Below are 14,656 nucleotides of genomic sequence, written 5' to 3'. Positions count from 1 at the left end.
TTAAGGAATTACAAAGTTTGAGATGAAGAGAACTTTGCGATTTCTATCTATCTCATTCCTGAAAAGGATTAATAAAACCTCAATAACATAAAGAACAATATAAGGATACATGAACTATCAAGGTAAAGATAGTCGGGCCTAGCTTCACGAATCCCTAATTGAAGTCTTTAAGTCGTAAACCTAATTATGTTTCTCAGAGAAACCTAGGTTTCTTGAGGACGACTCTAGCAAACAACTAGAGTACAGAAGTGTCAAGGATTAAATTTTTTGGTTATTTGAGTCTCTCTATTTATAGACTTTCAAGACTAGGGTTACTTAAAATTCAAGCTTAAATAACTTGAGATTCAATCAATCACTTTCTCTGTTTAGATGAAACTCTTGTTATGGGTTCATGTAAGCATGTGAGAAGTTTGTCTTGAAATTATATAGAAGAATATACACTATGGTCCAGAGTACCAGAACCGTGTGTAAATGATAGTTCATGGAAAGTATGCCCTAGAACTCATAAGCATAATCGTGTTCATTAAAACACTTAAAACTTGAATCATGATGCACATACACAAGGTGTTTTAATGATAAAAAATGTCTTAGAGTTGTTCACGTGAGTCGTAACAATGTTAAACGTATTTATGAAAATAGTTCACGAGCATCTGCTAAATAGTACTTGGTAGGTATGCGAGACTATGCGTACCTACGAACCGTACCGGGTATGTGAACCTTAAGACTATTCACGAACTCGGGAACTTGGGTATGAGTGCCTCTCCTTATTCACGAATTCAGAAAACCATGGTACGCGTACTGGGTATGCATACCTACCTATATTCTAAAACTTCACATATCCATGCGAACTGGGTATGCGTACCTACCATGAGTCCATATTTCAGTATTTTTTTTTTAACAATATTTTTTGATGTTTGAAATATTCCCGATTGCAAAAGATATAAATATTATTGCTTGGGCAAATTTCAAATGATCCACAAACATAGTTTTTGAAAAATAAATTATTTCGAACTAAGATTGCTAAGGACCTATGAACATCCATTGTTTGAATCATATTTCGAGATGTTTAACAAGACAAGCTTGACTCGAAACTTCTTCTTTTCAATATTAAATATCCTCGAAGTTATACAAAATAGTATCATATAGATAGAACGGTAATACTTGTGAGTAAATAGAATGGTTAGGTATTCACATACATCTTTGTTGATGAAGTTCTCCAAAGGTATTTGTTTCATCTTCAGTCTTCAATCTTCTAGGGATATTCAGTGATGTCTGGTACTCAACTACCAGACTCTAATCCTAGTCCGAGATTTGACTTAAATAAATTAAAAATCAAGATATAGATTTATGCAACTAATATTTATGACAAGCTTGATATAGCAAAACTTGCGAGTTCGACTGAGCAGTTCTCTAACACAAAGTGTCAAGGGAAGTTAAAAAAAGTTGTGTTACAACTTTGGTATATTGAAATACAAAGATTAACGTTTATCTTTTAAACTTCGTTTATGCAAAATAACACTATCTTTGTAGTTCTTTACTAGATTGTATGTTGAACTTTAGGCTGATTCCATGCCTTGAAAAATACGTTTAACTACATAAGTCTATAAAGAAGTAGACTTGCGAAACTTATTTCGTAGTTGAAAGGAATCTCAAGGATCTTTAATTTGCTGAACCAATCCCTACTTGGGGGTCCTTAAGGACTGATCCTTACTTGGATATGTTAAGCAGAACCGATCTTTATCTTGGGGATCACTTGCAGGACCAATTCCTAATAGTAATTGTATTTCCGATTTTCGTACACAATTTAGGGTTTAGATATATATATCATAATGTGAGTTGATATCTAGGAAAGTTCACAACGTCAACATTATGAGCATTTAAACTTGTGCTGAAATCCTATTTATTGATTGTTCTAAGACATTCCTTGATGCTCAAAGTGAGATCCCAAAACGAAATATTTGAGAATGTTTTATTTTGGTTTTCGAATTTATATATCTTTGCTTTCCCAATAGGTAAAGCATATTTCTAGAGAATATATTAGTAAAGCATACTTGTATGCTAGTATTAAATTATCATCCATGAGAGATTTCGGTATATTAATTGGAATTAGACAAAACACGAAAACTGGCATTTATTGCACATCTTTTGATATTTTCAGTTACGGAAATTCCTTGGTGTCCAAACTACCATGGTCTATAAATAGTGTAGTTTGTCCTTCTTACAAACTTATTCTGGCACACACACTTCATTTTGTATTCGTAATACCCACTTGGTGAGGAGAGTAACCTAATTAGGAAGAATCTCTTATGTCTGCTTCTTTAAAGAATTATGTGGGATCAAGAAGCGTGTAGAAGTAATTTTGGTGGGAAACTAGAATCGTATTTATTTTAGTTTTAGATTATTTATTTTATTGACTGATGATACTTAAACCTTGATTGCACCTAGTTTGTTTATTCTGTGATCATTTTCTTCTGATATAAGGATACTCGAAGTAGATCAAGGATCGACAAAGTTTAGATCTGTTTTTAGATTTGAAGATAGGCTTGTGATTATCTATTGTTAATTTACTCCGTTCTGTGCATAAGGGAATCAAGTTATTTGTGCAGGTATATTGAAGACCAAATATTTGAAGACAAGAAGATTTTTTATTGGTTTGTGATCTTTGTAATTATACTTCGTGCACACTTGATTGGTTGGGATCCAACAAGTTGGTTTATCTTTGATAAGATTCCATAACTTGTTGTGTAAATCAACGATATACCATTTAGTGGTTCTCTTTAGGATCCGAATCTGATAGGTCGGGAGATAATATTTGATTAACTCGATATCTAGACCTTGGTTGATCTAAACCGATACAAAGGAGTTCAAACTTTTAAACGAGAGAGATTTTGTATAACTCAACATATATCTTTGTTATTAAGATTTATAGTGGTTACCTAGTACAGATTAGTCCTTGTTGTTCCGGAATACGATCCAAAAGAGTTGAATGCTAGAAATCTTCATAAGAACTGAAGCAACTTAAGATAGTGGACTCTATTTTAGGATTCACGTGAATTGACCAGATTGGTAGTAGGCGCAGACGGGGCCGTTCCTGAGAAGTTTTTGCCCTAAAGCAGACCCAAAAATGTTTCCCCCTTGTCTTAAGATGCTTCAATTTAATTTTCATATTGTTAATTGACATTAACGCATCCATGATCCATTGTCTATGATTATTGTATTCAGAAAGGAAAACACATGTATAGCTAAAATGCATAAGAGTAGTTTGCATCTCCATATCGACTTTCTAGTCTTGAAGTACTTGCCATATGTTGTGTGTTTTTGACGCAGGAATTCCAGCAAGGTTTGAACGTTAAATCTTAACAATATAGTTGTAAGGTTATCGAATAGCAAGAAAATATGCTTTATGTGAACATGTATGCAAACTGGATATTGATTTTGAGTAAACTGAGTTGATATTTGTGATCAAAATTCCCGAAAAATAGAATGGAGTAGAGTTACATGCATCAAAGAAAATACCTGAAAAAATATAATTGCAACCAAATTTATGTCGCATTTCGAATCAATAGCGCATCCATTGACTAAATTACTTAAACTAATAAAACCCTAAAACTTACCTTGACATGGAGACAGATCAAAAAACTTGAGAGACAAAGAGATATCGAAAAACTTGTGAGATAGAAGAGAGATGATTTAACTATTTCAAAACATTAAAAATTATTAACAACACCAATTGAAGTCGGTATTCAATCAGTTGAAAAATTACTTCTTCTTCAATCTTCATATATTCGTCCCAATTCTTTTCTCAGTTGGTAGGATAAATAACACTCCTATTTTGTTGCCCCCTTAGTCTGCTGCCCCAAAGTGGAGCTTTCCCTGCTTTCCCTCCGGGGTCGTCTTTGGGCGCAGAGATACTAAAGGAACTAAGTAACTTGGAGTTAGTTTATTTGGTCACAACTATATGAAGTTTGTAGTGGTCTTCGTATAGCAGTTTAATTATGAGAGTATTCAAAACTGGACTAGGTCCGGGGTTTTTCTGCATTTACGGATTCCTCGTTAACAAAATCTTATTGTATGCTTTTACTTTATTTATTATTTTATTTTAGTTATAATAAAGTAACTTCACTATACGTTAATCAAACACTTGGTTTGATCCAATGGTTGGTTCGGTCCGAACTTATACTATATAACAAGTAACATCTTGTGGTTTCTATCTTCTTGAAAGTCTATGTTTATATTAGAGCACACAAGGTGTGTCTTATATAGATTGATGCGAAAAGATTGTGGTGTACTTGGTCCCCTCTGATTTCTCCCGGGGTACCAAAATACACCACCAACTTTTTCTTAGGTAATCTGTATGGACAAACTCAACACAACTCCGAGAGTAAAAACCCATTCAAGGAAAGTGCCTGGAGTTATCTCTCTCTCTGTATCTCTCTCTCTCTCTCTCTCTCTCTCTCTCTCTCTCTCTCTCTCTCGTTGTTAGAACGTTTACAGAATTGAATCCGTGAACCTAACTACAAAAAGAGTTATTGGACGGTATCAAAGACCAATGTCCAAGGATCAATGAAGTCTTATCCAACTAACAAGGTTGGACCTATCTATTGTGATTGATCAATGCACAACTTGTGATATTTTAATTATAAAGATAAACAATATAATGCGGAAAAAAAACAACACAAACACCAGAAATTTTGTTAACGAGGAAACCACAAATGCAGAAAAATACCGGGACCTAGTCCAGATTGAACACCAAACTGTATTAAGTCGCTACAGACACTAGCCTATTACCAATTAACTTCGGTCTGGAATGTAGTTGAGCCCGAACTCAGTCTCCCATTGATTCAGGTACAATCGCGCTCCTTACGCCTCTTGAGTCCTAGCAGGACTCCACGCAATTGATTCCTTTAGACGGTCTCACACCAACTAAGAATTGCCCCAACTCAATTGAAGACTTTAAACCAAATCTTCCTCCCACAGATTAAGCATGTTATTGATAACCCGATTTACGATCAAACGATAGATCCAGATTATAGAAATCGATAGCAACTTAGACAAAAGTATGGTTATCCTCAAAATCCAGACTTATGCAACCCGAAGTGCAACCTAGATTATTATTCACCTCACAAGTATAAAACTTGCAGAATCAACAAAGTATGAGACGAAGAGACTTTGTTGATTACTATCTATCTTGATTGATGGAGCAAGGCTCTACAAACAATCAAGATCAGGATACTCAAGTTATCAAGATAAAATATAAATGTACCTGGATTCTCCCAATGAATTCTTTGTAATCGCTAAACCCTATTAGGGTTTACGGAGAGGACGACTCTAGATACAACTAGGATACACCAAAAAGTAGTGTCAGGATTCAAAGATCCCAGTTTCCAAGAGTTCCCCTTATATAGACTTCAAAGCCTAGGTTGCTTTAGGTTTAAGCTAAGATGGATTTGGAACCAAGCAAACAATATTCACCGTTAGATGAAAGCTTTGAATCTTATTCACATATACAAGATATACACTATGGTTAGGTAAACCGTAACTGAACCGTGTATAAAGACTATGTTCAACATGGTTAGCCGAAACTAGCTTATTTGAACTTAAAAGCTTAACACTCATTTTCATGTTCATTAAGACATTAATATTGAGTCACAATCATGTGATCAAATGATTCTAGTGGTAATTAGAGAATTTATCAAATGAAAATTACTTCATAGAAATAATTTAATTGCAATTGAATCATAATCAACATAGTTTGTAAATGTACAAAGTTCAAGTACTTGAATCGTTCATGAATCAGCTAAGTCACAGTATGCGGACCGGTTTGAAAACTTATATGCAACAACAGATTTCCGGAGTCTACAGAACTTCTCAGTTCGTAAGCCGGTTTGCAAACTTATGCAATTACCGAGTTCTGGACTCTACAGAATTTTTCAATTCACGTACCGGTTTGCAAACTTTGAACCAATTCAAAGTTCCGGAGTCTACAAAAAAATTTAGTTCACGTACTGGTTTGCAAACTCAAGAACTATGCCGGTTTCGGAGTTCACAGAACATTCAGCTTGCGTACTGGTTTGGTACTAAACTGGTTCTAGAATATAGAACTGTTTTGGCTCGCATACCAGTTTGATTATTTTAACCTGGTTCCCTTACCACAGTTCTACAATGATTTGTATATGAATATACATTCCTATCCGAATCATGAAACAAACAGATCTTCCCATGATGTACATACGAGTATGCATATCACACAAATTTGAAAGTCGATATATAGCTACTCCTCTATGTGTACGAATGCATGTAATACGGCTTCAGACATATTACAGTTTTCTCAGTTTGTAAGACTGATGACACTGTCTTGTATTCCGAATATAGTAGTTCTATATTTATCTAAATCGATTCGAATTACTTACTAAAGTCAACCTCGTTGGGTTGGACTTAGGACAGCGAAGACAAATTCTAGTTATTCGTTAAAGACTCGAAGGCGTATTTAAGAATAGACAAAGACATCATCCTTCAAACTGATATTAGTAACTATTAAACAATTATTCCATTCATATCTAGTTCTTACAGTCTTATTAATTGAAAACATAATATACGAAGTTTGTTTACATTGATTTAGTATATAAGGTGACTTGATCATTATCTATGATCAAAGTGTCGAAGTAATGGTATACATTAATTGCTTCTATAAGTTATTGTATGAGTTACAAAGTATAGTTTCCTATACCTTGCATCGTTGTTTGTTAACTATATTTTTATTTAACCTTTCTTTGATTGTACTTGTTGAACTAACATATGACTACCTTCTAGATCAGTTATTATTTATTGCATGATCATTCTCTTTTGTACTAAGGTCACTCAAAAACTATGAAAATCGGGTTATACAGATTCAAGTGATTCAGAATATGTTAATCGATTTGTCATTGTTAACAGAATATGTTCTGCATGACAGGTCTATAGGGAAATTAAGTTATTGTGCAGGTTGTTACTTTGAAGATTAAGAAGATTGAAGACTTTGATATTTTTATCTTGGTGTGATTATCTGCTATACCTGATTGATCGAGACTTAACAAGTTGTTTATTTCGATGAACATAAATCACGTGGATCGATAATTTGTTTTCTTTTGTAAACATAATACTTGTAGTCGAGTATGTTTTTTCGATAATCGTAAATCTTGATTGATCTTATCAAGGAGTTTCAGATCTGATTATATCAAGGTATTTCAGATCTTAAACGAAAAATCCTTGACTTTTTTATACCGATTGTGAGGTTGGTAGCGATAATCTTCACAATGGATATTGGATCAACTCTTGACAGTGGACTTCTGTTAAGGGATTCAGTGTGTTGGTAAAATTGGTTGTAGGCGCAGGGATAACTAGGAAGCTAAGTAACTTGGGGTTAGTTTGTTATATCTATAATACACTAGATTGCGTTGTAGGCAAGAGTGTAGCGTCTTAATTCTGAGAGTATTCAATATGACACTAGGTCCGAGGATTTTTTTTTCCAAGCAGTTTTCTTTGTTGAGAAAATAATATGTGTTGTGTTCTTTACTTTATTTTCGCATTATGTTGTTTATCTTTGTAATTAATGTAAGAATGCTAGTACCTAAATTACACCTGATTTGTATTATGTTCCATCTCCAACAAGGATTATATCAAAGGTGTATCTGATATAGGAAAAATGAAAAGGAGTTGGTAGTGTACTCGGTACCCTCGTCTTTTCAAGAGAAACCTTTGTATCCTGGGAAATCATCACCATTAACTATTCAATATAAGTATACATGGTAAATTGCTCTTTAGTATATAATAAAGTGATCCTCGCCTCGGTTAATTGACTGGTTACATTCTTTTCTCTTTGAAAATGGAGGTACCAAGTACAACACCAACTTTTTCATCACTTAAATAACGAGGGTGTTAGAGCATTGCTCGGCCGAACTCACAAGTGTTGCTATATCAAGCTTGTTGTCAAATTTAGTTGTCAAAACTATATCTTGATTTCTAGTCTACAATTAGTTAAGTCTCGGGCTAGGATAGTGGAGTTGAGAAACGAACTAGTCATCATTTGCGTTCTACCGTTTGAAGGCGAAGATCAACCGAAGCTTTTGGAGAACTTCATCAACAAAAGGTAAGTGAAGACTGAACCACCTATTTCTCAAGTTATATTCACTTTTCTATATTTGAGATGATGGTCGCATAACTAATTAGACTAGCTTGCATAGACAAGAATTTCGAGTCGAGAATTAATTATTTAGTTTACGAATTTCTTGAAATATAATGACTAAGTTTAATGAACATTTGTTCATACTTGATCAAATTCGGTGGAGAACAATTTATTGTTCGGAACCAAATCATGATTCAAATTTATCATTCGAAAATAGCCTGAAACAGTGATATATGTCATTGATGTTATTCGGAAATGTTTGCTCTAACACCTCAAAATAACACTACCTTTTTGAATACTCTGAAAACGGGGATTCGCAAACAAATTTAATGGTAAAACTTTTCTCTGGGTAGAAACAGAATGATTTGAATTTTTTTATACAAGTTGTTTTCAAAAAGAACATAAAACCATGTTTATAAACTAGTTCAAATACATTTTTTATTTGTCATGGTTGATTAAAAATAATGAAGCAACACTAGTGCGCGTCTTTGATTACCAACGACATAATTAGTCAGAGAATCCATCCCCTGACGATGAATGATGATGATGATATTAACAACTGTTCGATTAACTAACTGGTAACTAACTTCAAGTGGTCCAAAATGTTTGACCTAACGAACTCTCATGTGCAGAGAAGTATGGGCCCATGTGATGTCTCTGACACGTGTATGACTAACATCTAATAATAAATATTCTTGCCTCGAACGTACCTTAGTTGGTGTAGGACATATCCTGCCTGCCTGCTGGGTACGTGACTTCGCCTTTTAGGTGAGGAAACCCAAAGTGTACAGGCATGTGTATCACCAGTTTGTACTCCCCAAATGCCCTTGTCGTTTCACACCAATGTGTAGATTAATGCAAGTAGCTAAACGTGTGAGGTCCAGGTCGGGGGTGGGCGGATCTCGAGTACTCCAACAACCAAGGATCCAATATTACCTTGGCAGACCATCTGAGGCGCAGTGCACTTAACAGGGTTAGGTACCAGCCAATACCACCACTCCCTATACAGCGAAAGAGTCGCGAATAAGCGACAACTATTTGGAGTGATATCTAGTTTCATAATGCATCATTGATTTTGATATAATCTTGGAAATAATCTTCCCAACATAAAACAAAATCTGCAAACACAGTTCAGATACAGTGAGTGCTACATTTTAAAAATATGGAGATGTGAAACTTCCCGGTTACAGAAATTGAGCAAGAGGTGCAAAGAAATGTAGGATCAAGTGGGACTAGAAAAATATGAGCATTCCTATAGTGGTCCTAGGAGTGAATTGCCCCCCATCAACGATTGCTAAACAACCAGGGACACAAAACCACGAAGTTACTTAGAACATAGTTTCCAGGTTAACACAGAACTAGCATTCTCTTAAGATATATGCCACTTGACAATTAACATACTATATCATGTACTGTATATCTGTAAGCTCTGTATCGATATTTTGATACATATTTCTGTTTCAAGATTTTTGTCCCGTCTCCGAACAAGTAATGACTCTATGACAGCCCTAAAGATTGAGATATATATATATGTATAGAGATTTCACAACAGTCACATTTATTTCCTACATTGTTTCCCAAGGTATCTTCTTGGATACTAGGAAATTACACTTCAAAAACACAAACAACTCTTTGCTTGCATTACAATGAACAAACGAATTTCTTGGGTAAATATATCATACTAAATTGTTTGTAAACATCTACAAAGCATATTTGATTTATCAATACAAGTTCACTGTACATGTTTTTTCAAATAATCTGTATGATTTACTCGGGTCTTGTTACTGATTCGTGCCCTTTCAACGCACGCAAGCGAGAGTGCACAAATTGTTTATGTTTATTCATTACTTTGCTAATTTCGTACGATTTATTTATTGATTTGTATCTTTTGTTAAATCAGAGTTTATGTGAATTTTTATTTTCATTAACTTCAAAATGTTGGAGAGATCATGTCTATTAATCAAAGGGAACAAGCACAGAATATATGAGCTAGCTAAACCTACTCGATTTTCGATGCCGAAAGAGATGTAATCAATGATTTCACAATTATCAGATGATTTGTTTTTGATAGACAAAGTTAATGAAGAAGATTATATATGTCTTGTATTGATTATATGCCTGCCCTTGAACCAAAATAGCTTGTTTCCTAATCACATTTTAACAGTTGTGAGACAATAAAATTTTGAAGCATCAGATATACACATTATTTAAAAACGGAAATGCTAGTTGACTCCCTATTCGTCTCCCTATAATCTAAGCCCCACATCCATATCGAGATTCGCATTCAGGTTCAGGTGGGGTTCATCATTCTCCTAACTTGGGGTTTAGATTATAGGGAGGAAAATAAGGAGGTGGAGATTAGGGAGCCAAATAACACTGCGGATTTGAAAACCTCAAAATATTACAACTGCGCAATACTGCGGATTTAAAAACCTCAAAATATTACAACTGCGCAATACAATTAGTATAATATCATTTTAATCTATTAAATATATAAGATTTAAGAGAAGGCCCGGAATTGGTGATGAGAGCTGACCATGTTCAGCTAGTATCCCACATCACATCATGCTACATGTACCGTCAACATACGGCCTAAATTTTGACTAATATAGGCCAGAATCAGAATACATGGTTTCTAATCTGAGCTGAACAGAAACTTCAAGATGCCTATTCTAGAAATATGGAGATGCCATGTCTTTTAAGTTTTATCTGATTCCATGACCCTGGTAAAACACTCCGTCAGCTAACATTCAGAGCTTTTAGAATTAGCTGATTGCCAGCTAAGTAAGATTGTAAGATACATAACCAAAATACAAACTTGATCTCACTTTGCAGATGCACCATTTTTTTTAACAGAACAAAAGCTCGCTGCTGTTTTGTTAATCCCTGACTAAAATATCTCAGGAACTATATTAATGCCTACACCTATAACACGAACCAACCTGAACACACTAATACATTTTTACCCTATCTCATTTCCACTTCCAACAATTTAGCATGGAACCAGAACGAAAAAGAAGTGGACCGACACAGAGAACGTTGACACCGAATACATATACATGTCAAGTACATGAAGGTCCATTTTCATTCTTTACATGTATATATACACACAAACACATATATACTCATCACATGGGGTGCTTCCTTCCTTAGCTCTTTGATATGATAATGATTATTAATCGTCAATCTTCACGATGGAGATTTTTATAAACGCGTCTAAACCGTGCGATCAAGTGGGTCTCGATCTTAACATGGACGCCTAAGCTTGCCTTAATTTTGCCCCCCTAAAGTATAGACAATATTCTCAAATATGATGTTCATGTGACCGACAGCTGAGTTGTGTATGTCTCTAACTTCATGAATGTGATGAGAAATAAATCCCTAGATATTGTCCCTCTCCTTATTATCATACTATCTATAAAACACCTTCTTCTATCAGTAACCATCAACCATTTCTAACAACAGCTACTATTCCAATTTGGAAAGAAATATAGAAAGACTTGCCGGAATCTAACATACATTAACGGTCGAAGAGAAATATCAAATTCTAAATCAATCAGAAAAGGTTGCTCAAGATCATAGAAGGATCGTTGAAAAATGGAAATCGCAGTGAAATATGAGAATGAACTTGTTAACCTTGAAGCCACAGAGCTAAGGTTAGGCTTACCTGGAATTGATCAGCCTGATGAGAAACTAAAGTTGTCTTCCAGAACCAACAACAAAAGAACTGTGGCCGAGAGAGACGAAGAAGAAGAATGTGGATCCAAAAGCAACTGTTCAGATGTTTCTGATGCTAGGGATAGCGACCGGTTAGTCGCGCCACCTGCCAAGTAAGTCATCCAAATTTATTCAGGGTTTAATCAAATTTAATCACTATAACTATATATTTAAATGGTTTTGATATACTTTGTTGGTTAACATGATATCATCAATCATTGATTAACGGGTCTGGACATGATCATTGCAGGCAACAGGTAGTTGGATGGCCACCAGTTAGATCTTACAGGAAAAACTATCTGCAACCGAAGAAGAACATCGAAGGAGAGAATTCAGGAATTTATGTGAAAGTTAGTATGGATGGAGCTCCTTACCTTAGAAAGATTGATCTTAAAGTTTATGAGGGATATCAAGAACTTCTCAAGGCATTGGAGAATATGTTCAAATTCAATATGGGTCATTATTTTGAGAGTCAAGGCTACAATGGTTCGGAATTTGTACCCACTTACGAAGACAAAGATGGTGACTGGATGCTGGTTGGAGATGTCCCATGGGGGTAAGTTCTCATTCTTCAGAATTCTCTCTATACCCTGATCTCTCTTTTCATATACCTATCACTTATCTGACATGAGTCATCTTTGTTCTTACAGAATGTTCATCTCATCGTGCAAAAAGTTGAGAATCATGAGAGGATCAGAAGCTAGAGGTTTGGGTTCCCGTGCGTAGAACGGAAGTAATAATCAAGATGCTAACTAATCAAGAATCTCAGTACATCAAACGGAGATTTGTAGAGACAAAGGAATTGCGTCTTACGTGCATGAGCAGAAAAACATTTCTCATGCAGCTGCTTGGGTTCTCCTAGAAGAAACAGAGCAAGAGCTGAATCCCTCTTTCCCATATCACCTGTTAAAGGTGGCTTCAATAGCTCTTAACAGCTGGACAAAAGGAGGAAAAGAAATCGTCCAATCACACATCTTGATCTAGTTTACGTTTCATTCTACATATATTGTCATTAGAACCAAGATCCATGGCAGCAGGCTTAAGATAAGCGAGCCTTTGTGATGTACTTAATTATTTTCGTGCAATATTATCCCTATCAAACAGAAACTACATAAATAGAGATAGAGATAAAGAATATTCTCCTGATCCCATCAGAATTGTACATATGATGATATAAACAATATATCCAAATATTTGTCCACATTTTGCGCATATGTTCATGGATTAGAACATTATATTCTTCTGTTACTCTTGCTAATGCATGACATGCATTCCAAAGCGGGTGCATTTGATTAACACTTTACCACACAGAAGATATCTAAGGAAAACCTGTAACTACTATTCTTCAATGGTCGGAAAATTATTACCTGTGTGATCATCTGATATCAGATAAGATGGGCAATGTAAATCAAAATAAAATTAATAAATGTGGTATCACCTTCATGGGCAGCACATGTGTATGTCATAATTATCTGCTGTAAGGCAGACACTGGTTGATGGGGCAATTTATTTTAGATCCAAGTTGAGCCACACTAGGATCAGACTTATTCCTTCAGTTTGGGCCATACTTACCACATGAACATATCCCTTAAAAGTTGATGCAACCTGGTGGGATATCCACTGGCTCAGTATTTTACCATATCCTGCAGTAAAACTAGAACAAATCATCATGTAGACAAATTATTGTTTTTACTTTTATACATTAACGCATGAGAAACTGAAAATAGGGATCAGATTCAAAGAATCATAGTAGACTGAAAAGGCAAATGCAACCCAGTAACCCACTCTCTCTATGAAATTTCTATATATGTTTGCGATCTCGATATGCTACATGTCAAGCAAAGAAACGGTAGTGGAAAGCCGCACCCATTGCTGATTCTGTATACTTATTCGGTTATTCCACTGCTAGTGATGATGTAAATCTGCGCAGGTGTCAGGTATCAACATTAGAAACGATTAATATTAGTGAGTAAAGAGGCGATATTAGTCTTGTACAGGATAGGTTATCACTAACTAATGGGTGAAGAGGGACACAATTGTGAACTAAACATGAACAAGATATTTGTAAAACGATTTTTAACTGTTAAACTCAACGGAAAGTAAGTTCCAAAGGTAAAACTGCATAAAAAGCCTTACTAGGAGACTTTTGACTGTCCATGTAGTAAACTAGTGAAGGTTTGTCCAGGTTCCTGTTATTAAAAGAAAGAACATCCTCACATGTTATGTGTATGATGTACAGTTACATATTTCTGCAGTTGGTTCATGTACCTCTTTTGTAGTTAAAAGTCTTTGCTCCATCATGCAATGTCTAAGACTGCAATTAACCCCAGTTCATATAAAGTAGCAAAGAACAGATGTTAGACATAATGCATTTTCAGATTTACAAGTACCACGATTCTTGAAATTTTTAGCTACGCGGGATGGACTTGTACTTCATCTATTGTTGTTCTCCTATCTTTAATATGTTCAATCATGTTTTGGTTTGCTATAACACATACATTAACTATATAAACGGAAACGACCATCATGACGTAAACTATATTCTTATATATATCATTTAATCACTAACAATAAATGCTTTTAAAGAACCGGCCACCTAACTTTTAAAAACTTATAAGAGTAACTTTCTTACATAAACAATATGGGAACGGAATCAAACAACTATCACGTCTGCTTATTGTCCCAAAGTTTCACTTGACCAGACAGTTGACAAATGGTTTTTAGAACTAGGCTATGGATTTGCAGAAACAGAATTAATGGTTTGAAGCATAGGAATCT

At 35.0% G+C, this 14,656-nt stretch overlaps 1 protein-coding gene across 1 annotated transcript; it reads left to right on the top strand.

The window, feature by feature from the left end:
- The first annotated feature begins 11,593 nt into the window (after positions 1–11,593).
- Positions 11,594–13,088, top strand: LOC113347237 (auxin-induced protein 22D-like). Its single transcript, XM_026590849.1, has 3 exons — positions 11,594–11,991; positions 12,129–12,434; positions 12,529–13,088. The coding sequence occupies exons 1-3, from the start codon at positions 11,759–11,761 to the stop codon at positions 12,602–12,604; spliced, it is 615 nt and encodes a 204-aa protein (XP_026446634.1). The 5' UTR covers positions 11,594–11,758; the 3' UTR covers positions 12,605–13,088.
- Positions 13,089–14,656: the final 1,568 nt, after the last annotated feature.

This window comes from Papaver somniferum, chromosome 2 (genome assembly GCF_003573695.1).
Source record: "Papaver somniferum cultivar HN1 chromosome 2, ASM357369v1, whole genome shotgun sequence".
NCBI lineage: Eukaryota > Viridiplantae > Streptophyta > Magnoliopsida > Ranunculales > Papaveraceae > Papaver > Papaver somniferum.
The sequence above is the reverse complement of the archived record's forward strand: the minus strand, read 5'-3'. Positions and strand labels throughout refer to the sequence as shown.

What these genes read in the sequence shown, in the direction of transcription:
- LOC113347237 (XM_026590849.1), top strand. Translation starts at nt 11,759, where the DNA reads ATGGAAATCGCAGTGAAATATGAGAATGAACTTGTTAACCTTGAAGCC. An exon ending in TTAGTCGCGCCACCTGCCAA is followed by an intron (nt 11,992 to 12,128) that starts GTAAGTCATCCA and finishes TGATCATTGCAG; the next exon opens with GCAACAGGTAGTTGGATGGC. An exon ending in GTTGGAGATGTCCCATGGGG is followed by an intron (nt 12,435 to 12,528) that starts GTAAGTTCTCAT and finishes TTGTTCTTACAG; the next exon opens with AATGTTCATCTCATCGTGCA.